General features: G+C 33.3%; 9 protein-coding genes across 9 annotated transcripts; 6 read left to right on the forward strand and 3 right to left on the reverse strand.

Annotated features, from left to right (window-relative positions):
• Positions 1 to 8: 8 nt before the first annotated feature.
• On the reverse strand, positions 9 to 821 carry BX664DRAFT_274967 (AP complex, mu/sigma subunit). The gene is made up of 4 exons (XM_051541262.1): positions 731 to 821; positions 464 to 667; positions 325 to 378; positions 9 to 253 (listed from the first exon to the last, which is right to left on the reverse strand). Exons 1-4 carry the CDS (start codon positions 797 to 799, stop codon positions 59 to 61), a joined length of 522 nt encoding a protein of 173 aa, XP_051402961.1. The 5' UTR covers positions 800 to 821; the 3' UTR covers positions 9 to 58.
• Positions 822 to 938: 117 nt separating this feature from the next.
• On the forward strand, positions 939 to 5766 carry BX664DRAFT_291795 (uncharacterized protein). The gene is made up of 10 exons (XM_051541958.1): positions 939 to 1897; positions 1957 to 2205; positions 2351 to 2760; positions 2850 to 2967; positions 3053 to 3198; positions 3295 to 3465; positions 3551 to 3668; positions 3749 to 4084; positions 4150 to 4731; positions 4822 to 5766. Exons 1-10 carry the CDS (start codon positions 1082 to 1084, stop codon positions 5722 to 5724), a joined length of 3849 nt encoding a protein of 1282 aa, XP_051402962.1. The 5' UTR covers positions 939 to 1081; the 3' UTR covers positions 5725 to 5766.
• A 63-nt stretch (positions 5767 to 5829) lies between these two features.
• On the forward strand, positions 5830 to 7835 carry BX664DRAFT_65195 (uncharacterized protein). Its single transcript, XM_051549672.1, has 4 exons — positions 5830 to 6156; positions 6237 to 6864; positions 6939 to 7107; positions 7201 to 7835. The coding sequence occupies exons 2-4, from the start codon at positions 6314 to 6316 to the stop codon at positions 7657 to 7659; spliced, it is 1179 nt and encodes a 392-aa protein (XP_051402963.1). The 5' UTR covers positions 5830 to 6156; positions 6237 to 6313; the 3' UTR covers positions 7660 to 7835.
• BX664DRAFT_324702 (UAA transporter) lies at positions 7798 to 9008 on the reverse strand (the record flags this gene model as incomplete). Its single annotated transcript, XM_051543894.1, has 2 exons — positions 8067 to 9008; positions 7798 to 7974 (listed from the first exon to the last, which is right to left on the reverse strand). Coding segments are annotated over exons 1-2 (956 nt in total), but the record flags the coding sequence as incomplete, so codon positions are not given.
• Positions 9009 to 10511: 1503 nt separating this feature from the next.
• BX664DRAFT_364009 (Rab3 GTPase-activating protein catalytic subunit-domain-containing protein) lies at positions 10512 to 13450 on the forward strand (the record flags this gene model as incomplete). Its single annotated transcript, XM_051548402.1, has 8 exons — positions 10512 to 10569; positions 10640 to 11754; positions 11897 to 12168; positions 12453 to 12633; positions 12706 to 12826; positions 12904 to 13049; positions 13130 to 13242; positions 13312 to 13450. The coding sequence occupies 8 exons, from the start codon at positions 10512 to 10514 to the stop codon at positions 13448 to 13450; spliced, it is 2145 nt and encodes a 714-aa protein (XP_051402965.1).
• A 645-nt stretch (positions 13451 to 14095) lies between these two features.
• BX664DRAFT_324706 (uncharacterized protein) lies at positions 14096 to 14814 on the forward strand. The gene has a single exon (XM_051543895.1). It carries the CDS (start codon positions 14159 to 14161, stop codon positions 14747 to 14749), a length of 591 nt encoding a protein of 196 aa, XP_051402966.1. The 5' UTR covers positions 14096 to 14158; the 3' UTR covers positions 14750 to 14814.
• Positions 14815 to 14988: 174 nt separating this feature from the next.
• On the forward strand, positions 14989 to 16309 carry BX664DRAFT_324708 (dolichol-phosphate mannosyltransferase). Its single transcript, XM_051543896.1, has 6 exons — positions 14989 to 15288; positions 15348 to 15381; positions 15463 to 15539; positions 15612 to 15637; positions 15758 to 15922; positions 15991 to 16309. Exons 1-6 carry the CDS (start codon positions 15004 to 15006, stop codon positions 16208 to 16210), a joined length of 807 nt encoding a protein of 268 aa, XP_051402967.1. The 5' UTR covers positions 14989 to 15003; the 3' UTR covers positions 16211 to 16309.
• Positions 16310 to 16368: 59 nt separating this feature from the next.
• Positions 16369 to 22742, reverse strand: BX664DRAFT_65243 (formin homology 2 domain-containing protein). The gene is made up of 27 exons (XM_051549673.1): positions 22608 to 22742; positions 22426 to 22544; positions 21810 to 22306; positions 21641 to 21721; positions 21495 to 21561; positions 21093 to 21425; positions 20629 to 20978; positions 20255 to 20553; positions 20001 to 20191; positions 19829 to 19892; positions 19724 to 19759; positions 19607 to 19660; positions 19484 to 19522; positions 19349 to 19387; positions 19101 to 19142; positions 18986 to 19021; positions 18877 to 18912; positions 18766 to 18801; positions 18659 to 18703; positions 18273 to 18590; positions 17999 to 18219; positions 17819 to 17905; positions 17681 to 17749; positions 17517 to 17600; positions 17329 to 17461; positions 16802 to 17275; positions 16369 to 16734 (listed from the first exon to the last, which is right to left on the reverse strand). Exons 1-27 carry the CDS (start codon positions 22696 to 22698, stop codon positions 16535 to 16537), a joined length of 4041 nt encoding a protein of 1346 aa, XP_051402968.1. The 5' UTR covers positions 22699 to 22742; the 3' UTR covers positions 16369 to 16534.
• Positions 22743 to 23395: 653 nt separating this feature from the next.
• On the forward strand, positions 23396 to 24457 carry BX664DRAFT_257542 (uncharacterized protein; the record flags this gene model as incomplete). Its single annotated transcript, XM_051540509.1, has 4 exons — positions 23396 to 23620; positions 23696 to 23972; positions 24041 to 24136; positions 24201 to 24457. Coding segments are annotated over 4 exons (855 nt in total), but the record flags the coding sequence as incomplete, so codon positions are not given.
• Positions 24458 to 25135: the final 678 nt, after the last annotated feature.

The following is a 25135-nucleotide window of genomic DNA, read 5'->3' on the forward strand; positions in this document are numbered from 1 at the left end:
ATGATGATGATACAATTTTTTTTTTATTTTGTTTGAATCAAAAGATATATATACAAGATCAATGTCTAAAACCACTACGTAAAGTTTCAGTAGCTCTTAAACTAAGACTACCAGAAGAGGATACACCAGATTTCTTTTTTGCTTTGTTTACTTCATTGATAGCAGCAACAATTTCATTCATATTTGTTTCCAATACCATACCACCTTGAATAATTTCAGATAAAATATAATGTACTTCATCAAAATGAAAAATCTATATACATATATAAAAGGTTATTATTATTATTTTTTTTTTTAACTTATTGTAAAATGATTTTTCATTACCAAATCCAATTCACACACATTTTCAAAACATCTATCTAAACTTTCTACAAAGACCTAAAGAAAAGAAAAGAAAATAATAATAATAATAATGAATAAATTAATAATAGTAAATAAATAAAATATATAAAATATACTTTACTTGAATCAAGTCTAAAATTCCTAATTCACTTTCACTTTCATCTACTACAAAGACAAAATAAAGTGTTGCATAATGTCGATAGATGACTCTAGTATCTTTTCCACCAAGTAATTTACTTCCTTCTAAAAAGTTACATGCAGTATCAGGTCGTTTTGATACCAAAGAATATATTTCTTGAACCAAAGCTTGTTGTGTTGCTATATCCTAAATAATAATGAATAATAATGAATAATGATGAATAATAATGAATAATAATAAAAAACTTACAATTTGTTGATAAAACTTGATAAGTCTTGGTTTACCATGATTATTAAATATTAATACAGACTTTATCATTGTTTCTTTAATGAAAAGAAAGAAAAAAAATCCCCTTTGAGTTTCATTTCAAAAAGACTAAACATTATTTATTAAACTCCGTTCTTTCTTCCTTTTTTTTTTTATTTTTATTTTTTTTATTTTTTTTATTTTAATTACTTTCTCATCTTGACATTTACTCTTCTCCCCCTTTTTTTTATATATATATATTTATATTTATTTATTTTCACCATTTTTATATCAATAACTTATTTTTAATTATCAACATTAAATCAATCTCATCTTTTTGTTAAATATATATATATGGAAATCAACAGTGGGTCAACTTTAAGACGAAGTGTTGGTGGTATTCGAAAGTCTCAACGTCCTATCAACCCAATATCTGTTTATGATTATGCTTTACGTTGTGCTATTCGAGCTTGTTTAGAACAAACTAGTAATTTACGACCTAATTCACAAAATAGTCGATCAGAAAAGGATCGTCGCTCTGTCCATCTTGGTGTTAGTGATATGCTTGGTAGTTTGACAGAACGTTTTGGTGATGAAAGTAAACCTGATAAATTGACAAGGGAAGTAGTACGTGCCTTATTAAGAAGATTGGATGATATCAAGAAAGGAAAAGATTCCAGCAAAATAGAATACCGTGAACAAAGGTTTTTAAATGTGGTGGCTCAAGTTCAAAAATCTGTACAACAACATCGTTATCGACCTTCTGGTACTATTAATGACTTGGTAATTGTCTTTTTGAAAACATCAGAAACAGAATTCAAAAAAGAAAATCCAAATATGGTTGCTTGGCGTGATGATTTGACTCGATATGTGGCTCGCTTTGCTGAAATTCTCAAACAAACTGTTCAAGAAGATGCTCCTTCTTCATCATCACCTGAATTAATCGATAAACTTAATGGATTTATTGGTAGTTCAACAAAAACTTCTCGACAACTTTCTGATAAACGAAATCAATCTGGTCCGGGTTCTCCTCTTCCTTCTTTGGCTTACGGTTCCATTGAATCTTTTGAAAGTTTTCCTATGATCAAAACAGTGCAAGCCTTATTTCAAGTAGACCCTATTGAACATAGAAGAAAGCTTAGGGAACTTCAACCTATTTGTACTCAATCTGTAAGATTATTTTATTATTAATTATCATATGTGTATATTCATCTTTTTTCTTTTTGTAGGCCTTTATGCATGATTTGAAGAAATGTATCAACAATGTCCATACCAATCAACCTTATCCTGCTAAATCTGATGATTTTCCTAATCGACAAACTTATGATGCTTGGCAAAAACGTGAAGTGAAACAACTATCTGAATTATTGAAAACATTGACACTTTTAGATCCAAACTTGTCTATGAATGCTGGTGATCATGATACCAATGCAATCAATGGAAATAGATCATCCCTTTATGACCCATCATCGGCAATGGTAAAAAAAAAAAAAAAAAAAAAAAAAAAAAAAAAAAAAAAAAAAAAAAAAAAAAAAAAAAAAAAAGGATCTTATATTTCCTTTATGCAATCAGAATTACGTATCTCACATCATTCCTTTTTTTTTTTTTTTTTTTTTTTAATAGACCGGATTTACGTTTATTCCTAGTGATCCTCGTGCATACTTCCGACTTCTCATGAATATGTGTATAGATTATGATACTGAAATTATTCCTGATTCTGAAAGGGCAAAAACTAGTGTGTTATCGCAACAATCTGATGATTTATTACGGGAATGCTGGCGAACATGGCGATTATCAGCACCTTTTCGAACTGTACTATATGTGGAACTTATCAAGAAACGATTTGACGAAGGAGTCTTTAACATGGATGATATTCGAGATGCAATTCGTACATTGGATAAAGCTCTGAAGGAAAATGACATCAATAGTTGGACGTTAACGGATCGCGCAAGTTTAAATTGGATTTATGAAGGAATGGAACGTACTTTTATGCGAGAGTTGGCCAATGGATTATCTGAATATTGGAAAATTAGGTATATTTGTTATGGGAAAAGATGTATCAATATGAATAATAATATCTTACTCTCTCTCTCTCTTTCTTTCTCTCTTTTTTTTTTCATAGTCCTGATTGGATTCGAGATTTAGTATCAATGTTGGATAGAATATATGAGAATCCTTTTTATCTATCTACTCATCCAAATCCTCTTGGTCAATTTCAAAGCTTGGTTGAAACTGTGGAGGTAATAATAATAATAATAAATATATATACAAAGGTTGTGATTATATTCTTCACTAAATAATTATATCATACTTGCTTTCATATAGGGTGCTGCTGTTGAGCGATGGAGAAGTTTGGAAAAAGCTTGTATCAAGGATGAAGATGATCTTACCAATTTACTTACATTGGCTGACAAGTTAATCAAGGAATTAGTATCTCTAGCTACAAAGAAATTCAAATCTCCTATTAAAGGGTAAGTTGTTTGATATTGATCGATTCAGTATAGACTAACTTTTTTATTTATTCTTTCTTTTCTTCTTCTTTTCTTTTTTTTTTTTTTTTGTTCTAGTGTACTATCTATACCGGGTATTGTTATGACCATTCAAATGCCTTATTTTGCGTTAGAAATGGAAAACTGGGCTTATCTTCCTGCCGCTCAAGATGCTCCCATTGAAGTCACTTTTAACCTATATCACAAGGTTCTTAGTTTAAAACGACTTTATGATCAATATGGCCCTCAGTAAGTTATTATAGGCAATTATTTATTCTATCGGTTGAACTAAACCTGACCTTTCCCCTTCCTTTCTGATTTTTTTTTTTTTTAGGCAAAAGGCTGCTTTATTCAAGGTGGAATCCTGGTTTTTATCTCATGTGCGACGTTGGCTCAAGACAACAGATGGTGCAACCCCTGAATGGGTAGGAAATGCGATCAAACAAGATGAGGTAATACCAATAAAGAAATCAACTGTTTGATGATATTGAATTAATCTAACTATTTTTTTTTTTTGTTATTCTTTTACTAGTTCAAGCCAACGAATGATATCACAATGCATTCATCTTCTATTGTGGATCTCTTTAGTCTATTCCATCAATCTGTGGACTTTGTTCAAAAATTACAGTGGCCCAACGAATATCAAAGATGTCGATTCATGACTGCGCTATCCAAGGTAATTGGAGTGGCTCTTACTCAATATACATATGCTTTAGAAGATATGATTACGGAAGACATTTATCCTCACACCATACATGATCGCAATGCTCCTGGATCCCATTCTTTCTTGGACAAGGCAAAATTACAACTTACTGGAAACCGATCTTCTCTGCGACCTGATAGTATACCAGATGACTTTACAATCGAAGTAAGTTTTGATAACACATTTAAAGAAATAATATATTAACTACTTTTTTTTTGAATACATTCTAGTTATGTGTCAAAATCAACGACATTGAAGCTGCAAGGTCAAGATTGGATCGATTATATCAAATCATGGATGTGGATGAAATCGCGGAATATCTTCGTGAAAATGGTGGAGTCAATATCGAAAAGGAAGATCAAATCAATTTTCTTTATTCCATCAAAGCAGTACGTGCTGAAAACTTACAAGCAAAAGATAGTAATGGACTCAGTGACCCTTATGTGATTCTTGAAATTGATGGAAAACAAGTATGTCGAACAAGGACTGTCTACGAAACGTTGAATCCACGTTGGGATCAGACATTTGATTTATGGCTTGGGAATGAAACCGTCAGTGTACTTGCTGTAGTATATGATGAAGATCTTTTAACTGCTCATGATGAATGTGGTGGTGCTTGGTTCAAGTTGTCTCCTGAATACTTTGATGATTATCAATCACATGAAATGGTTTTGGATCTTCATCCTCAAGGAAAATTGATGCTACGTATTACTATGGAAGGTGAAAAGGATGATATTCAATTCTGGTTTGGTAAAGCTTTCCGAACATTAAAACGAGCTGAAAATGATGCAGCTGGACTTATTGTTGATAGGGTAAAAAAAAAAAAGGAATATGATTACATATTCTTATTGATCTTTTTTTTTTTTTTTTTTTTTTTTTTTTTTTAAAAAAAAAAAAATTAGATGGGTCGTTATATTCGTCATTGTCTATCAAGAAAAATCTTGGACAAGTTATTATGCCGTGATCGAAGCTTCTTTTCATCTTTCAGTCGCACCAATAACAAACTAGTGGAACCTACTTTGCAAGACTGTGAAGATGCTATCAACCCATTACTCGATTATTTGGAACGCAATCTAAAGATTCTCAACGATCATCTTTCGGAAACGAATATGCAGCTGGTTATATTAAAGATTTGGAAGGAAATTTTGATCGCTCTTGAAGGTGTTCTACTTCCACCTCTATCTGAACATCTCTCTGATATGAAACCTCTTGATGATTATGAATTCCATATTGTGTATAAATGGTTGGAACTCCTCAAAGTATTGTTCAATGGTGGTGAAGATGGTGATGCGGTCCCTCTGGAAAAATTAGAAAATTCACATTATTATGCATTACTGGCTATCAATGTAGCGTACAATCTTGAAACGGAACAACTCATGGAAAGCTACCATGCAGCAGTTAACAATCAAGCAGAACTCAAGCAACGTGGTGGTAGAAAGGCAGATCGTAGCAAATCAGTTTATCATTCTAAGAATACCGTACGAAAAAAGAAAACTCCAAAGAAGGTACAAAGTGTAGCGGCAACAGCAGCAGCATCTATCGACCTACCAAGTGGTGAAGTTATCTTGCGGATTCTACGTATGCGATCAGGAAAGAATGTCCGTGAATTCTTACGAACCGAATTTGAAAAACGAAACAATGCTCCTCCACCCGTCCCTCCACATGCCGTAACTGCTGTTGCAACTAGTCTTAGAGATTCCTCCATCAATGTGTCCGCTCCTCCTCTTCCTCCTCTTCCTCCTCTTCCTAATACTAAAACATCCTCTTTACCCCCTCCTCCACCAGTTCCAGCTCATTCAGTGTAATTTATACCCTTTTGTGCAGAAATAAAGAATTGAATATCCGATTTTTTTTTTTTTTTTTTAAACCTTTGACCTTTTTTTTTTTTTTTATTTGTTTCCTTTCTTTTTCTTTCACTTTATCTATTTGACTTCATGAACTCTTCTGATTCTACACCTTTATATGCCTATCTGTCAACTCAACATCCTGAACTTATCAACAACTCTGCTAGGTTAGATTGGTTATATGGATCGAAAAAGGAACACGAGCAGAACGATGGTGACGACGAATATACAAAACAACTTCATTTAGAGTTTTGGCGGGCAACCATTCTCGATTGTAACCTTAGAGGTCACTTGGGTTCTTCACAATATTATCTTGCTCTAGATATCTCAAAGCTTGATGATATATTTTGTCGACCTGATTTGGGAAAACCTTTGGCATTGTCTTATGTTTTGGTAAGTTTATATAAAGAAACTATTTATTTTTTTTTTATTTATGCATATATATATATATATATATATTTCTTTTTAGGAAGACTTGAAACAGACTGAAGATATTATATCTATTGAAGTATTTTCCAAAACATTTACTTCAACTTCTTGGTTACGACGTATGTACAGCACAGTCATCAAGGCACCAACACGATGGTCTTTATTACCTTGGTCAGCAACTTCGACATTATCATCATCAACAAATATATTTGTAGTCATGTCAAGTATACAAACCATTGCACGATCTATATTGCAACAACATCAACAGAATGGATCTCGTTTCAGCAGTGTGGACGCTGTACTGACATTTACAGAATTTCGGACAAAATATGGGACCTATCGTGACACTAAGCTGACAGATGATGATCTTTGGTTACTTCTCAGGTACATGAATTCACAATTTGGTCTTGCTGTGGAACCAAATATACGAGGATATGGACAACTACATGTGGCGATCAAATTTCCTGAATATAGTGACGTCTACTACTCGGCTGTACCTACAACAACAACAACAACTACTACTAGTGCTATGATGACTACCTCAGCCACGACAACAAGGATGATATTGTCACCGGCGGAAATCAATGAAAGTGACAAGGCGATCATTAGTTTGAAAACCACGTGTAAGGCTCTACATGATCAAGTGGATGATTTACAAACCAAAATGGAAGAGTAAGTTTTAAATGAATAGGATAACTGGTTTGATATAGGTTATATTGAATTTCTTTTTTATCTATCTATTTTAGACTTATCAAATTGTCAACACAATATTCAAGCAAGAAACAAACTCCTCAAGCTCTTTATACTTTAAAGAAAAAACATTTAGTGGAACAAATATTAAATCGTCGATTAAAGTCTTTGGAAACTATGGAAACTCTTTTGTTGAAAATCGAAGCCTCTCATAATGATAAACAGGTAAAAAAAAAAAAAAAAAAAATCAAACCTTTATATACCCTTTACTTGTCTAAATTAAATACGTACCTTTTTTTTTAATTTATTTTGATGCAGATCATTCAAGCATTTAACGTCGGTGTAGTTATTTTGAAACAAATGTTCAACAATAGTGATTTGACAGTGACAAATATAGATGAAACGATGTTGAAGATGCAGAACACATTGGAAGAACAAAAACGAGTAGAAGACGCTATTACAGATGGAACAAATCAAGTGATGGATTTGTATGATGAATCAAGTATCGTGATGGATGATGAACCCGTATTGCATGACACTGGATTACAAAAGGAAAAACGAACAAGGGAAGTCATGAATGACGAAGATTATACTAGCATCATTGCTGACGACAACAATAATGATGAATATAAAGAATTAGTAACACTATCTCCACCACCATCTACAGCACCCAACTCGGAATTAGCTAGGTTACATTCAGTTTTATCTACTCTACCTCAAGCACCTATTCTACCACCTCGATCAAAACAACGAAGACGACTTCAACAATTGGCATGAAAAGCACTTCTTGTTAGTTATAATAATATATATCACCTGTCTTCGCTTTGTTGTTATATCATCATTTGTATTCCCCCCCCCTATGTCCCATCTTTTTAGATCTGTATATACTCCATTTTTCTTTTCTTGTATATGAATACACTTTGGTAATAAAAAAAAATTGTCTACTTTCAAACTTTATTTCCAAAAAAAAAGCACTTGATCTAATAAATCTATAATAAATATTCAACCAACACATAATCCACTACTATTTAAGAGATGATCCTAATGTTTAGCTATTCTTGATTTTCTTGATATATGCTTCAAAACCAATAGCTGTTTGAAAAATAAAATAAAATGGAGAATTAACATCTATTTCAGTATCTTAATGACTTTTTTTTTTTTTCCTATTTTGATATACAATGTACCTGAGAATACAAGAGCAACACCAATCCACTGACCAAGACTAAGAATATGATGAAACCAAAAGACACTGATAAGCATAGTGAAAAGTTTCCTTGTCACGGTAACAGTGACAAGACGTAGACTTCCATAGCGTTGTAGGGTATAAAAGATGAAACATTGACCAAGGGCACCACATAATCCAAAGAGTAAGATATCACGGATAACTGCAGGATGGGTAGCACAAAACGCAATAGCTTGTTGTAATTCATTATTGTAAGGATGTAAGATGAGATAGCTGGCGGAGAAGAGGGAGCCAATGGCGTTCATATAAAACATCATATGTTGACCACTTACAATGGAGGTATAGCTGTGAAAGATTTGGTCTTGAGTTGCATTGGTCAAACCGTCAATGGCTAGATTGGTGCACAATAAAAAGAGTCCCCATATCGAATTGCTATTGTTGTTATTTTTGGTTTCCACTGTATGATAAAGCATAAACATGGACACACCGGCCGTGATCAGACCAACACAAAAGTATTTATATAGAGGGAACCGACGACGATATACAAGAACATTCATGAACATAACGGGTACCAACTTGCAGGACTTGCCCAAGATCATGGTAGGGTAATCAATATGCTTGAGAGATGCATAGCCAAAGGGGGATCCAATACAATTGAAAAAAGCTACTTGTGCATACTTGATATAAAGTCCTCTAGGTGTCGATTTCAAATTGATTTGTCGTCCCGTTGCTTTGACATATAAAAACGCTACCATGGCTGCAATCATAGATTGGACAAGATTGAGAACAATGAAGAACTTGAATTTTTTCGGTGAACCATGATCGCCATATGGAGTAGTACTGACACGTTCTTGGACAACTCCCCATGTTAAAAAGCATGCGTAGATGCCTATAACACAAAAGGCAAATCGAAGCATTCTACAAAAGAAAAAAAAAAAAAAAAGGCTGTCTCTATATATAAGAGTTGTAGGTATAAGAAAGAAGAGAAAGAAGTAGAAAGAAAAAAAAAAAATGGAAATTATTGGAAAAGATTTAAGGAGTGTCAAAAAGTTATTGGCCAATTCCCTTTTTGGCCCAGATTGACTCTGGGTTTGAACCATATCATCAAGAGAGATCCTCACAGTTTATTCAAACTGCATATCCTTTTTCCTTTTTTTATCTGTTATTCCATGTCACTTATGGGTAAAAAGTACTGTTTATTTTATACTGAATGATTTGATAGTGGATGATAGATATAATCTTTGTTTTTTTAATCATAAACATGATTTCTAAGACATAATAATGATCAACCAAGTCTTCTTATTCTAGATAACTGTATGATATAATATATGCTTTTTCACATATACAAAATATATTCTTTCTGTAACTGCGGGAGGTTCTTATTTCAACTAAAAAAAAAAAAAAAAAAAAAAGTCAATGGCCAATCTTGTTCCATGGTGTTTGTTTTCATTTTTCTTTTTATAACTTGCAACTCCCTTCAGCACAAAGAGGCATGATATATCCATCCTCAACCGATCAAGGATGAGAAGAGATCAAGGTTTGAAATATATTATCAATATTGTTATTGTCATTGTCTGTTGATGAATTTGACCGATGGAAGGATGGAGGAAGTTTGCTTGTTGCCATCATCCAGTGATGATCCCTTTCGAAATCCTTAAATGGCGATATTCGGAATATGAAAATGCAGCCGATTTCCTTTCTTTTTTTTTTTTTTTTTTGTTCGTTTTTTTCCACTTAAGCTTCTTCCTTTTCCTCTTTTATATCTATGACTTCCAAACGTAGACAAAGCACTAGTTACGGTGAAGAATTATTTGAATTTGTTGACTATACATCAGTGTCCAATTTTGAAAGGTTAGTAACTGCTATTGAAGAAGTCTTATTATCTTGGAGGATCAAAAACAATTCTTATGGCGTGTTCTCAGACGAAGTCCTGAAGATGGCAATAGATGCTGTGCCAAGTACTTCTTTGGAATATTCACGACATGAATCTATATCAGTGGGAGAAGAAACATACAAACTGACCTATCATTGCCATCCTTATACTGCAGCTATTGACTCTTCAAGTACTCAACCTTTCCTCTTAGATAATTATTATACCTTTGATAATCCACTCACTTCCGGTGAAACAACTACAAGGACAACGTTTCATCCCCTACATCGTTGGACTGGTCTAGGACGGTTTTTTATTCTAGCACCTGTATCTGATTCACTCAAGTCAAAACTATTTGCTTCCTCCAAAGTTTCTGTCGATATCTATCAAGCCAAGTTATTACTCTCTGCCTGCTCGATTGCCTTCAACAATGTGCAGTGTCCTGTCCCTGTCTTTATATCTGTTGGTCAAGCAAGATACAACAACTACACTGGATATATGCTACATTATGACGGCAAAAAGGATCTAGAAATACGCTTCAATACATCGGTAATATCATTCCCTCTCCATTGTCATATGGCTGGTTTACAAGATCTCTTTATACAAAATCTGAATGCCAATCGATTTGATAATGGTAAAAAAAAAAAAAAAAAAAAGCTTATTGATTCTTATTGTTTCAAATTTTGTATATGTCTATATTTTAGGTCTTCCTCCTATTTCACCTTTGGAAAAGCTTTCAATATGCAAAGGTGCCGTTTTTACTTATAGTCTCAAAAATTGGTACAACGAAAACTGGAAACAATGGGACGATGATGATGAAGCCAATGAAAGTACTTTTGCATCATTGAAAACAAAATCTACTCAAATGGATGATTGGAACGATGGATTTATTAGGTCATTGAATTCAGCCGACAGCGTTCTATTACCACCCTTACCTTTTGGACCTTACAATGACCCATTACGAACAATGACTCTTTCTGCTGTTTTTCCTCTTGCAGATGACGGAACTGGCAATTATACAGATGATGCGATACACAGCAATATGGATGCACTTACTGCTAATTTTTGGGAACTTTCTCGCGAATTTGCGCCATCTACACAACAACGATCGTTTTTATCAACGTTACTGGATCAAGCGATTACTTCATGGATCAAAGACCCTTCCAATCGTGATTACTTGGCTCCTTATGACTCCAATAATAACAATAGTTTAAATGGTGAATCAGTCGGACGGGATAATTCAACTGGACTTGTACGGAATTTATTACATGCAATGAGTCAAAACAGGACTGGCTCCATCACTCAACAGGGAAATCAAATTACTGTCATCAAATCAGATCAAGTGGAAACAATCATCAACGCATTATTCCGGACCAACATGGATGATGGTAACAAGAATAAAAAAAGTGATAGCAATACGGATCATATCAAATTACGTAATGCAAATTCTGATATTACGCTATATACATCTGGTGCACTTGGATTACGACTGAAGTATGGAGCATCAGTACCTAAACAATCGTTTTTATGGAATATGGTGACATTTGAACTACACGCTTTACAGGAGATGAACAAAGGAGGATATAGTACCTCAACATCGTCATCATCATCATCATCTTCTTCTTCATTTATGGGTTTCCTACGGATATTATGGATAGAAGTTGTTCGACAAATTCGATGGCACTGGGAAAATCTGATACCTATACCTCACGTAGATCCCTTCTTATATCGACCATCATTATCGACTGATAGTGATGATACCCTCAAAAAAGACTCGCAACATAATGGAACTCTTGGTATTGATCTGAATTACAACATTGTAAGTAGAAAAATAAAAAGCAAATGGATTATTTGGAAAATACAATGATTTAATAATACCTCTCTTTCTTTTTTTCTTTCTTTCTTTTTTTTTTTTTTTTTTTTTTGGTAACTCTATTTTTTGACTATTCGAAAATATTTAGTTACACCAAAAACTTGCTATGATCAACTGTTGTATTCATCAAAGTATCAAAACTTTACCTATGGAAGAAGATTCCTCATCAGTACCAACATCTGGCAAAAAGATATCAACACTATTCGACAAGGTTCATGATTCAAGGATGACTTCTAACAACAATAGCAAGAATGAAAAAAAGCTTGGGACAATGGATAGATTCAACAACTTTTTAGAGCAGCTGGTAGATGGGGACAATGATGTATCCACGGAAACAAAGGTATGGTTTTTCAAGATCGAGTAAGAAGATGAGAAGGGAGTTAATAATAGAGAATTGATATGAATTTTTTTTAGGACAAAATGACATCTGATGTGAATTCTGACATGAGTGAAAGCGAACTCTTCTTTGACTCAATAGACGATATTGAAAAGGCAACAGTACTTGATGCACCATCAACATCAGTCAAACAAAATCAACCATCCTCATCCTCATCCTCTTGTGGATCTTCTCTGTCTGATGTATCTGAATTGGCTCATCCAACATCAATGCAAGAATCATTTGTTCGATTGAATTATTCAGCAAGTGCAGAATCAGATCCTTGTCAACACGTTCCTAGTCATCTTGGTGATATTGAAGACTGGTCTACTGGTCTCAACAGGGAGTCTGAAATACAAGATCCTAACGCATTTGAAGGAAGAAGTTATCAACATGAATCGATCAAACTTTTGAAAACTGATACTCCTCTATGGGTACCAATCACACAGGTAAGTCATATTAAGAAAAAGGAAAAAGAAATAATATAATATATCTTGACTTTTTTTTTTATGATGATGAAGAATCCAGGTTTTATGACAGAAGATATGATACAACAACAAGCTGATGTGTTTGAAAGCCTAGGTACCTCGGATGATGCTACTCAGTTACGTGCGAAATTGCAATCTGCCCAACTATTATCAGGTATATATATAAGTTGTAATATTCAACTGTATATTTATTCTATTTATTTTTTTTTTTTTTTGATGTAAATAATATAGATATGCAAGCATTCAAAGCGGCCAATCCATATGCTGTATTGGAAGACTTTGTTAGATGGCATTCACCCAAGGATTGGATTGAATCTCCTGGATGTCTAAGCGCAAGAATGTCAGAACCTACTAATATATGGCAAGAATTATGGAAGGTGAGGTTTTTTTTTTTTTTTTTTTTTTTTTTTTTTTTTTTTGAATGGAATTAGTTTTTAACCGGTATATTGATTTCTAGTGCTCAAGAAGAATACCTGTCTCACGTCAAAAATCATTATTTAATCTTACTGCTGAAGGAGAAAAGGCTTTACATTATTTGGAGAGTTTATCGGTACATGATGTTTTCTCACTGTAAGTCATTTTTACTTCAATACAAATATCTTATGTCTAATATTCTATTGATGTTTATTCTGTTTTTAGATTACTTCCTACTATGGGTCTGATCATGTACGATACTTTGGCTAGTCAACCTATTGTGAAATATATCCGCCCTGTGGCCTTGGGTCTCAATGAATTGGCAACTGCACTGATGAACTATCCTTGGGATGCCTTGAAGTAAGTGAAAGCAGGAAAAGAACGATATTAACCTTTTATTTTTCATAGGAATGGAAAGTGTACGTTCGATGGTTTGATTTCCAAAATCAAAAAAGAAGAATCTTCTATATGTAATTCAATATCTTTACTTCGAAAGGTAGAAAAAAAAATATTCTTGAGCTTGTCTTTTTAGCTTTGATCACTAATACCTATTTTTTTTCCCTTTTTGGTTTCTTATAGTTCCCAAGACAGTATGATCTCGTTGAACGATTGGTGGTTAATCCACGGACTCGAATAAAAGAAGGTGACGAAAGGGCTGCGGTATTCAATCTGTACAAAAATGAATGTAAGATTTAAAATAATAGAAAAATTATACTTCATCACAATGTGTTGACTATTTCTTTCTTTCTCTCCTTTTATATACTAGACAATATGATTTCTAAACCTTCTTACAAGGAATATGTGTTTTATATAAACAGCTCCTCTAGTATAGAAACGCCATTACCTCAACGACAATACGTTTTAGTGAAAGATAATGAATTAAGGATGGTAGATATGTATAGTACTGATGGTCGTTATTGTTAGTCTTTTTTTATTTCTACCATCAACGCACAATAAAGATCAAACAGTGATACCTCACTTTTGAATGTCCGTCTCTATCTTTTTTTTTTTTTTTTCTGTTTTTTCCCGTTAATTTTCTACTTTCTTTTCTTTCTTTTAGTTTTGGTTTAAAATGTGGCGAAAAGAACAACATTTTGTGACGACAAAAAGTATTTTATATGATACGTTTTCACCTATGGTAGATGGTAACAGTCGGTCCTACTTTGAATGTCATGGTGTACGATCTTGTGGAAAAAGCAACTATGATATCTATAAAGGACAAGAATTCGATATCTTTGACAGCAACACTACACAGAACTATGACCAATATCCTTGTACCTGCCATAACAACAACAACAACAACAACAACAACAACAATAACAATAGAGACTCGAATGTATTATCACCTTCCTTACCACTGTGTAATAGCAGTGCAACAAGTAAAACCAATGACAGAAAACGCAAATCTGACCAAGATAGAAATGACAACATATTCTTTCGAAACAAACTTTGTAGATCTGCCACTCATATCAATAATAACAACAATGATAATAACAACAATATGACTATTTCTCCTTCTACAACTTCAAATACTTCTCGGACATCAAGGTTAGGTACTCACTTTTTCTTTCAAACTTATCCTCCTGGTACCTCAGTGGATGTATTCAAAACTACTATTGATAACAATAACTGTTTTTGTACTCAGCATGATATCTATTCTTGATCCTTTATAGATGTTTTCTTCCCTTCATAATATTACATTTGTACCATAGTTTATTTCTACTCTCAATCATTCTTTTTTTTTTTTTTTTTTTTCACAATAAAAAAAAAAAAATACATTAAGATTATACATTGATTTTTTCAGATTTTTTTTAGTTGCTATGTATTTTTTTTTTTTTTTTTTTTTGGGTCCGTCTTTTTTTTTTTCTTTTTCTTTTTTCTTTTTCCTTTTCTTCATATCTTTTTTTTTTTCTTTTCATGTCAACGGAGCACGCTATCCTAAACGTTGACGATTTTATTTCTGCTGACACTTCTTCAACAACCACTTGTACTCATCCATCTAACATGACCCACAATAAATATTCAGTCCTTCTTCCTACTTATAATGAACGGGAAAACTTACCCATCATCACTTGGCTTTTGGCACGTACTTTTACACAAGAAAACATTGATTGGGAAATCGTTATTATTGATGATGGAAGTCCTGATGGCACTTTGGAAGTGGCAAAACAACTTCAAACTCTTTATGGAGAAGACCATATTGTAAGTTCATGATTGGATACTTGGTCACTTTCTGACGCGCTTTTCTCTTTATCTTTTAGCAACTACGACCGCGTGCTGGCAAATTGGGTTTGGGTAAAAATAAATAGATCAATGGTGACAATATATGCTTATGTTTTGTCATTAACTCATTCTTTTTTTTTTTAAACAATTCAGGTACTGCTTATGTTCATGGTTTACAATTCGCCACCGGAAACTTTATTATCATCATGGATGCTGATTTCTCTCATCACGTAAATATTATTAGTTAATATTAATGACCATTATTATTTCTTAGTATTCATTTTTTTTTTTTTTTGGTTTAGCCTAAATATATTCCACAAATGATCAAGTAAGTATCCTTATAACTCCATTATTCCGTTTTTAATATATTAGTATTTCTAGTCATGAAGTCATGATATATACTGATTTTTTTTTTTATATGGACATGCATCTGCATCTAATGCAATAGGTTACAAGCGGAACATAACTATGATATTGTCAGTGGTACACGGTATCTTCCTGGTGGTGGTGTCTATGGTTGGGATTTAAAACGCAAATTGGTCAGTCGTGGAGCCAATTATCTAGCTACTTTACTATTAAGACCCAAGTCTTCTGATTTGACTGGAAGTTTCAGGTAGATCATATCTATATATATTTATAGCAAATGAGATTAATTGTTTTGCTATACTTCTTTCATATTAGATTATACAAAAAAGAAGTTTTATTCCAATTGATCAATGCGACTTTGGCCAAAGGTTATGTTTTCCAAATGGAAATGATTGTAAGAGCAAGACAATTCAATTATTCTGTTGGTGAAGTACCAATTACTTTTGTGGATCGTGTTTATGGTGAAAGTAAGATGGGTGTTTCTGAAATCACTCAATATGCTCAAGGTGTGTGGCGACTCTTCATGACCATTTAGTTTAGTTTTTTTTTTTATCTTCATTTATACATACTTTTTGATATTTAGATATGATTCCATCCTTTATATTAACTATAATAAAACAAATTTACATCCGAATGTATAGCGATATGTGATATGGGTATGATGATAAAGTAATAATAATAAGAATGAATACGATTTTTTATTGGATATATAAAAAAGAGAATTGTTTGTCTGTATGGTAGCGTTTTTATTAAAAAAAAAAAGTAATATAGAAAAGATATAAGAAGGGGGAAATAGTTGATAATAATAATAAAAAAAAATCACAGTGATGATTAGCTAAAAAATAATTGGTACAAGCTATCATGATACATCGGAAGTTTGTAAAGATTTGAGTAAAGCTTCAGCAGATAAGGTATCATCGTCAACATCATTGCATTGTTTTTGTCGAGATTTTTGTTTGCCACCAGTACGTCGTGTCCGAACTTCTACATCACCTACTCTTAGCTTGGCCAATAAATCATCCATCATATTTCGATCCGCATCTGTCCCAGTATTTGCATCTAATAATAATACAAAAAAAAAAAGAAAAAGAAATGAGCAAAATAAATAATATAAGAAGTTCATTACCTTCACTAATATCCACACCAGTAATTCGTTGTGATGATGATTCATCCTTGGCAGTATCTTGTATTTTCTTCTTCTTTTGACGTTCTTTTCGTGCCAATTCTTCTTGTTTGCGTTTTTCCTCACGTTCGATCTTTTGACTATGTTTTTCTTCCGCAATGCTTGCTTCTTTCCAAGATGTCACAAATTGAGCAATTGTGCTGAAAAAGTCATCAGGTCGCATCGCTTTAGGATTTTCGCCATAAAACATCATCACATCCTTCCATTTGGCATCCATGTTGACATAGAGTGTTTCTAGGTCTTCAAATCGATTGTTTGCTGCTTCACAATGTTCAGTCATCACATCCAAGAAACGATCACCTTCTTCGAGTGTCACATCTTCTGGTTGCCATTTTGTCCCCAGTTCCAACGTTAATTGTTTCAAGCTTTGTCTCATTTCCGTGTATTGTTGTACCATATCATTGATACTGGCCATCACTAGTGAGATAAAAATGATCAGTCATCACTTTGCCATATCCTTCATGTCTTACCTCTTGCCGCTTGCGGTGCATCTTTAAGATCCCGTACGAATTGTAGCACATGAGGAAAGTGTCGTCGAACAATACCAGTAAGGACATGTAGTAATGTTAAGGAAGAGACATTGGATGCTCGTGTGTCGACCAACTAATCAAATGAAATGGTATTAGAGAAATGATTTCTCTTATTCTTGTCTCATTACCTTGTTGATACTCGATATACGCATACCAAATGCACCTCCTTGAAGACTTGAAGCATTCATATAATTCCCAAGTAAAAGAATCACCTATAACAAATCAAGATAATAAAATATGAGAAAAAAGAGTACCTTTCAAAGGATCAGATGATATCAAGTCTATGACTTACACAAAGTAATTCCTTGAAACTACTTGAATTCCGTAAAGCATCCGATACCTCAAGAACCACAGTCATATTCTACATCACAAAAAAAAAAAAAAAAAAAAAGATAAGAAGACAGAAATGATTGATCATACAATTATTTACCTTTGTCAATTGATCATATCGCTCCCAGAACTGTACACGGAAAAGCATAAATTGAATTCTTGTTTCATAGCGATACATTTTCATCATCTATGTGAAAAAAAAAAAAAATAGGATGAGAATTGTATCCATACGCATTTCTTTCTTTTTTTTTTTTTTTTTTAAAAAAAATGAAAGACTTACCACAATTGTAAAGTGATCAGGTTCGGCTAACTCTTGACATTCTTCGGGTGTTGCTTTGAGGTATTTCTCCATGATCTTGAGATCATCTTGTTTATCTGGAACATAAGTGACCAAATTACTGAGGAATGTTTCAGTACATAAATCATCATCCATAGCCAAAATATGTTGTCTTGCTTCTTCCAAACTGGTAAACTTGCTAATTTTTGGTAATAGAGCAATACCTAAAAAAAAAAAATGAATGGACTATCAGAATAAATAGATTCGTGTCACTTACTAATGCTTTTTCCTTTGTCTTTAGCCAAAAATCTAATAGCATCCTTCTTTTCTTCAGCCTTTTTGGCCAATCTTCGTTCAAAGAAAGTATTCACTTTAGCAGGGAAGAGATCTTGAATCTTTGTAAACACACCATTTTCATCCAAAGCATCTTCTAGCGCATCTTCATCCACCGTTTGAGTCGTCCAGATCGTCTTTTCTACATTACGAGCATCTAGCTTTTGCCATTGCAAGTTCTTGAGTTTCACTTCAGGATAATGTCGTAGTTCTTTTCGTAAGGGTCCAAGAGGAACAGCAGGTACCAAAGGTCCACGGGCACCTATTTTTTTTTTTAAAAAAAAGATATAAGTATAAGTATTCACGATCTTTCTCTATCTAATGGTATACCTGGAGGTGGGGGTGGAGGAGGTGGAACGCCAGGACCGCCAGGTGCTATTGAAACAAATGTGATAAGTGACTCTAAATTCATATGCTTCTGATCTCTTTTCACTTACGAGGTGGAGGTGGAGGAATACCGGGACCACCAGGAGCTAGGAAAAAAAAAAGATATTCAAATCAGTAACTAAAGATATAGGGAATCAACTTTCTCTTCTTCTTTGGCTTACGAGGAGGAGGGGGAGGAATACCGGGACCACCAGGAGCTAGGAAAAAAAGGATATTCAAATCAGTAACTAAAGATATAGGGAATCAACTTTCTCTTCTTCTTTGGCTTACGAGGAGGAGGGGGAGGAATACCAGAACCACCGGGAGCTACAACAAAGAGAACAATGTATTGATGAGAATTCATGTGTTTATGATAGAATCGCCAAATGACTTTATTTTGGCTTACGAGGTGGAGGAGGAGGAGGAGGAATACCAGGACCACCAGGAGCTACAAGAAATATAGTGATAGGAAGTTATCAGCGTCAATCAATATTATTGTAATGTCTTGTTTTTACTTACGTGGAGGAGGTGGAGGAGGAACACCAGAAGTAGTAGGTGCTATAGGCAATATCAAAAGAAAAAATAATAATAATAGATCAATATATGGTTTAATCTTTTTTTCTTTCTTTTTTTTTTCTTCTACGGACGCCTTACGTGGAGGAGGTGGAGGAGGAACACCAGAAGTAGTAGGTGCTATAGGCAATATCAAAAGAAAAAATAATAATAATAGATCAATATATGGTTTAATCTTTTTTTCTTTCTTTTTTTTTTCTTCTACGGACGCCTTACGTGGAGGAGGAGGAAGAGGAATAGAGGAGGAATCTGATCCTATATAATGAGAAATAAAAGTAATCAAAAATATTTTCTTTTCAAGTCTCATTTGTATATAATAATATGAATCATAATACTTACCATGTACAGGTGGTGGTGGAGGAGGAAGAGGGATATCCGTTGAGGATGATTGCTCTATAATGATAAATAGTAAATAATGTTAAATCAAGTGATGATCAAAGCATGATTAATATTTACCTTGATTTTCGGTACCATCTGGCGTTGATTTATGTGCTATACAAATGCGTAAAATATAAATAAGTATATTGGATTTACTCTTTTGTCTTTATATGCGCATATTACCTTGGGAATCATCTTGTTGTTGTTCAGTAGAATTGATCAATGCACCCATATCGGCATTAGCATTCTAACAAATAAATGATAAAAACGAGTTGATAATGTACGATGAATATAAAACGAGTATGTACAAACGCACAAAAACACACATATGTATTAAAAAAAGATAATTTCTTACAGTAAATGATTGCTGCTTGTGTTTGGAGATTCCACTTGACAATTTCCATTCGTTCCCTAACACAAGCCCTGGCGATTTCCCATCAGATGTATCTTTATCCTTGAGTTCTTGCTGTAGCATGGCAATAGTTGCTTTGGATGTACGTAGTAGTGCCCGTAATGACGCATTTTCCATTTTGAGATTCAATGATCCTAATATATATAAAATTAAAAATACTATTAGCGAAACTTTTTTCTTTCATATATCACACTTACGCCTTGGTGGTTCAGATTCCTTCAACAATGGTGTATTGGCACCGCTACCACGTTGAGATCGTAGATATTCCATTTCCATTCGTAGTTCTTTGTTTTCCGCTCCCAATCGTAATAGTTGTTCCCTTGTTTCTGCTTCTTGTTCTTCTAATTGACGTAGTCGATCCAATTCACCAAATTTCTGAATAAGATGACCCACAGATACACCATAAGCCGAACTAAATGCTTCTGTTCCTACACTGCTGCGTCGATCCATAACTATTTGCTGTACAAGCTCGCTAATCATATGATGATAATGAGTTCTAAAGAATAGAAAAAAAAAGAAGTCAGCTTATGGTGTAGGTTCATATTTTTTTTTATCAATCAATATCATTTACTTTGAATCCGGTTCACCTTTGATCAGTAACATACTTCTAAAAGTTGCTACAAGATATTCAACAGCTTGAGGAGCATCTGCTAGATTATCCATAATTAGTTCAAAAAGTTCACTTGGTTGGGATACTTCAGAATACATGGATAATTCATCACCAAAAGCTTCTTCCAGATCATTTTCAGCAGCATTCTTGTATGCATTAATTTGAATAGTCAATAGATGATAATCCAGAGCTTCTAATTTGGGAAGGATGCGAGCCATACCGGATGCATTGAGCATATTTCTAAAATGGATTCGTTCAGTCACTTCACTGGGCACATTGGTCAAGACGTTCACCAACATCATATTTGATAACTATCAAAAAAAAAAAAAAAAAAACAAAACCAACCGAGCCAATATGAGTCGACAATTCTTTCTTCATTTCTCTCTATCTCTCTTTTTTTTTTTCTCATTTTTTCGATTACTTACAGCATATTCCATCAAATGATTATCTGGGGCATTATAAACACCCAATCTTTTCAGTTCATCCGCAGCACCCACCAAGGATCCCATTCGTCCACGACCATCGACTGTTTGTTCCAAGTCTTTCATCCATGAATCAAAGATACCAAGACTTTCTCGATGTTGTTGTAAGAGCTCAAATCCTTTCATAACATGATCATGACCTACAGGCACTTCACAATGGCATAAAAAGAAGAGCATATCACATGTGATTTTGCGAGTTTGCCAATGAGGAGATACCAAAGAAAATACCAATGTATGCGTATAGTTTGGATGAGCAATTGCTTCGCGAATACCCCACTATATATATATATTAATGTTAGTCATTTGTACATGTATTATTTCAGAATGCAACTATTTGTTACTTACTCTTGTATTCAATATGACTTTGATGCACTTGATGATTTCAATTTCCAAATCTAAAAATCGATCTTTCCTATTTCCACACAAAATAAATAATAAAAGAAAGGATGATGAATATAAATGGTATCATTGACTGATTTGTTGGATAATACCTTTCCGTTTTATGATTCACAAATGATAAACCGTTGATTAAAACATGGAAACCTTTAAGATTAATAAATTTGATGATCCAACTAGTTGAAAAAATATATATATAAATAGAATAGGATGAGTCTCTAATGATAATAATAATAATAATAATAATATAGAATAGTGACTTACTCAATAGGTCGAGTTCGTAAGCTGACTTCAAGGTGAGAAGCAATAGCAGGAGTCACAGCGCGTAAATCAGCTTCCATGAATTTTCGAATATAATACTCTGGTGTATTGCGATCGGAAGAGAGAGAATTTGGATCATTGGAAGCAGTATTAGCCGATGTAGTAGAAGAAGAGGGTGAGAGATTTGTTCCAGAAATAGGATCACCAGAAAGTGGTCTAGAAGTATGTTGATGATGATGATAGATAGTTTGTCGTTGTGAATGTTTTTCTACAGCTCTTGAACCTGCATCTACAGTTGCACTCCACATTTCACCTGCTTTTTCTGCTAAAATATTGATCAGTGGTGGTGGATCTTTATCATCACTCCCTGCTGCTGATGCTGATGTTCCTGATGCCAGTATTTCCGCTTGTCGATCTTGATTTATCATCAGCCATTTCTTTGTCGTATCCCAAGCTAACATACTTTCCCGTACTTGTTCATCACGTATTCCTCGTCTAGCCTATATATATATATATATATATATATATCCGTATTAAAAAAAAAAAAAAAAGAAAAAAGAATTGATCATCAGTTAGTATATGAGTTATTTTAACTCTATCTTAAAAAGTATTTTTTTACCAGCATTTGTTCAAACATATCATTCACTTGTTCAGGAGAAGGTAGGTCTTCAGTCACAGGTTCACCTGAATTTCGATTGGATATAATAGATCGTCTCCCATCAATGGATTGTCTATGACCTAAATATGATGATTAAATATTATTTCGTACCTTTTTTTTTTCTTTATTATTATGAAACATACTTGAGAAACTTTGTCGTTGAGAATAATTAGAAGAAGGTGAAGTTGACCTTTTTTGTTTTCGTCTTCCAAGACTTCCGAAGAAATCAGACATAGTATTAAACTCTTTTTTTTTTGTATAGTAAGTTTGTAGAATTGAAAGAAAGTAGTAAAAGATAAAAAAAAAAAAAAGAAAAAGCGTGTTGGGCTCAGTCTCATTCTATGAAGAGAATATTCATACCCCGAATGAATTTGGTCTTTTCTATACAAGAAGAAAAAGGGCTTTGATCAAAAAAAGGACCCAGGCCCTTTTTATTTTTACAAATTTTATACTTTATTCATTTATCAGATGATGATTCAAAATGATATTAAATTCATAATTTAGAAATATATAATACATAGAAAAAGAGAGAGGAAATTATCATTTAGATATTTAGAGATCAAATCCATTATTACCTTGTATAAAAAGACAAAAAAAAAAAAGAGAAAGAAAGAGACAATAGATTGTGTTACAAAGTCTTTTTTTTTTTTCTTTCTTGTGGCAACAGTGAAAAGTACTAAAATAAGAAGAATAAAAATATCGGAATTGAAATGATCAAGCCAATGATGATCATTCAATTTACACTTCCCACTTCAAAAATCAAAAGTAACGCCATTGTAGTACAAAAATAATAGGTTGTACCTGAATAAAATAATAAACTTTAACGAAAGATGACCTTATTTCTCTTTTTTTCTCTCAATTTTCTCATCTTTCTTTTTCACTTCAAACATATTTTTTTTTTTTAAAATCCATTCCTTTCCTTTTTATATCTATGGGACGTAAAACACAAAGAGCAAGTCAGTTATTTCATTCTGGACCTAAATGGAAAAGAGAATTTGTGCCGGACCACAAGTTTGATTATATTGATTTGACTGAATTTCGTTCAAAAAGTTGTTGGTATTATATACGATATATGATTATGTATATAGCTATCATTATCTCTTTTGCTGCTTATTGTGCTGATATTTGGTCAGCTTGTATTTTATTGATTTATAATGTAAGTAAATTTAAATTTTTTTAAAAAAAAGATAAAGATTGATTCTTTTTTTTTTAATTTTTTTAATTTTAATAGCAATGGTCTTTATCAAGTCCACCCAAAATTCCTCTCTATATCAGTAAATGGATTTTTGTTGGTTGTATCATATTATCATTTATTCTATTAGCTTGGGATATTCGAAAAGCAAGAATTGTTATGGCATCACGAGATATTTCTTATGCAGCAACAAATAATATTGCCTTTAGATATATGTCTGTTAAAAGTTATAATGCTTTTTGTTTATTTCTAAGGATTCAAAGTTCAAGAAAGTTTAGTGATACTGCTGCCTTCTATGTCTTCTTCACATTAAAAGGTATTTGATTTTAAATCACCGCGATCAGTTCCTTTTCTTATTTTTTTTTTTTTTTTTTTTTTTTTCAGGTTGGAAACGACTATTATTCGCTCAAGGTCCTAGACAAATTATTGCTGGTATTACTGTATATGCTATTCTTAAAACAGCTTGGACTAATGAACAAGGTAAAAATTATTTATTACAAATAAAGTACTTGACTAACTTTTTTTTTTTTTAATATCATTCTAGGCGGATTTCAATTCGACAATAATATGAACAAATATGGCAAAGATTGGCAACAGGTCATTGCTCTTTGTCTTATGAGTTTTACTTGTCTTTATTGGATCATTAGTGTCTTAAATCTATTATGTGCCATTCTCTTGTATATCCCTGTCTTTTGTCAAATTCAAGGTAATCTCAAGGAATTTTGCTGCCACAAGATTGATAAACGTATCTCTGAAATATTGGCCAAGCAACGCCGCAAACGACTACTAGCGCAAGAAAAGAACAATGGTAAAGGTAGAAAATATTCTGGTAGTAATGACGACAATTTGGCAACCATGACTCCTACATTACCTGTCTTGGTCGATGAAGGTGATCTATATAACGATAAACGACCACTCCATGATGATTATTACGGCTACGACTATGCCCTTAGTGAACCTGCGACACCTTATCAACATCATGCTATCACCTCTCCCATGCCTCCCATGCCTCAGCGTGCCTATACGCAACCCAGTCCGTATAACAACAACTATCATCCTCAACATGAAGAACCGACCGATTATTTTGATAATGCATCTTATTACTCATCGCCCAAACCAACTCCACATTATATAAATGATTACAAGTATGAGCTCACCGTAGATAGTCCATCCGCTTTCTCAACCACTATCGCATCACCTTATCAACCTCACTCGAATCACTCCATTCCATCTCCTTACCAACAACAACGATCTATTACTCAACCCATTATTACTAATTCGCCTTATTCTCATCCTTCCATCCGATCTCCCGATCCAAGACGACAACAACATCCACCTTATCATCAAAATACTTTTTAGTTAAGTCTTTTACCCATTTGTTTAGTGTATTTTTTTTTATGTGTATCATTAGTTTTTTTATATATATATTGATTTGTATTCAATCATCTTATTCTTTTCATTTACACCCAACCCCCCTTT

This window comes from Halteromyces radiatus (genome assembly GCF_025201355.1).
Source record: "Halteromyces radiatus strain CBS 162.75 chromosome Unknown BX664scaffold_2, whole genome shotgun sequence".
Lineage (NCBI taxonomy): Eukaryota > Fungi > Mucoromycota > Mucoromycetes > Mucorales > Cunninghamellaceae > Halteromyces > Halteromyces radiatus.

Coding starts and splice junctions, on each gene's coding strand:
- BX664DRAFT_274967 (XM_051541262.1), bottom strand. CDS start 799: ATGATAAAGTCTGTATTAATATTTAATAATCATGGTAAACCAAGACTT. Junction 379..463: donor GAATTTTAGACTTGATTCAA/GTAAAGTATATT, acceptor TCTTTTCTTTAG/GTCTTTGTAGAAAGTTTAGA. Junction 254..324: donor ATGTGTGTGAATTGGATTTG/GTAATGAAAAAT, acceptor ATATGTATATAG/ATTTTTCATTTTGATGAAGT.
- BX664DRAFT_291795 (XM_051541958.1), top strand. CDS start 1,082: ATGGAAATCAACAGTGGGTCAACTTTAAGACGAAGTGTTGGTGGTATT. Junction 2,761..2,849: donor TCTGAATATTGGAAAATTAG/GTATATTTGTTA, acceptor TTTTTTTCATAG/TCCTGATTGGATTCGAGATT. Junction 3,199..3,294: donor TTCAAATCTCCTATTAAAGG/GTAAGTTGTTTG, acceptor TTTTTGTTCTAG/TGTACTATCTATACCGGGTA.
- BX664DRAFT_65195 (XM_051549672.1), top strand. CDS start 6,314: ATGTACAGCACAGTCATCAAGGCACCAACACGATGGTCTTTATTACCT. Junction 6,865..6,938: donor TTACAAACCAAAATGGAAGA/GTAAGTTTTAAA, acceptor TATCTATTTTAG/ACTTATCAAATTGTCAACAC. Junction 7,108..7,200: donor CCTCTCATAATGATAAACAG/GTAAAAAAAAAA, acceptor ATTTTGATGCAG/ATCATTCAAGCATTTAACGT.
- BX664DRAFT_324706 (XM_051543895.1), top strand. CDS start 14,159: ATGTGGCGAAAAGAACAACATTTTGTGACGACAAAAAGTATTTTATAT.
- BX664DRAFT_324708 (XM_051543896.1), top strand. CDS start 15,004: ATGTCAACGGAGCACGCTATCCTAAACGTTGACGATTTTATTTCTGCT. Junction 15,289..15,347: donor TTTATGGAGAAGACCATATT/GTAAGTTCATGA, acceptor TTTATCTTTTAG/CAACTACGACCGCGTGCTGG. Junction 15,540..15,611: donor ATGCTGATTTCTCTCATCAC/GTAAATATTATT, acceptor TTTTTGGTTTAG/CCTAAATATATTCCACAAAT.
- BX664DRAFT_65243 (XM_051549673.1), bottom strand. CDS start 22,698: ATGTCTGATTTCTTCGGAAGTCTTGGAAGACGAAAACAAAAAAGGTCA. Junction 19,893..20,000: donor ACAAGCAGCAATCATTTACT/GTAAGAAATTAT, acceptor TTTATTTGTTAG/AATGCTAATGCCGATATGGG. Junction 18,802..18,876: donor TATTCCTCCCCCTCCTCCTC/GTAAGCCAAAGA, acceptor TTTTTTTCCTAG/CTCCTGGTGGTCCCGGTATT.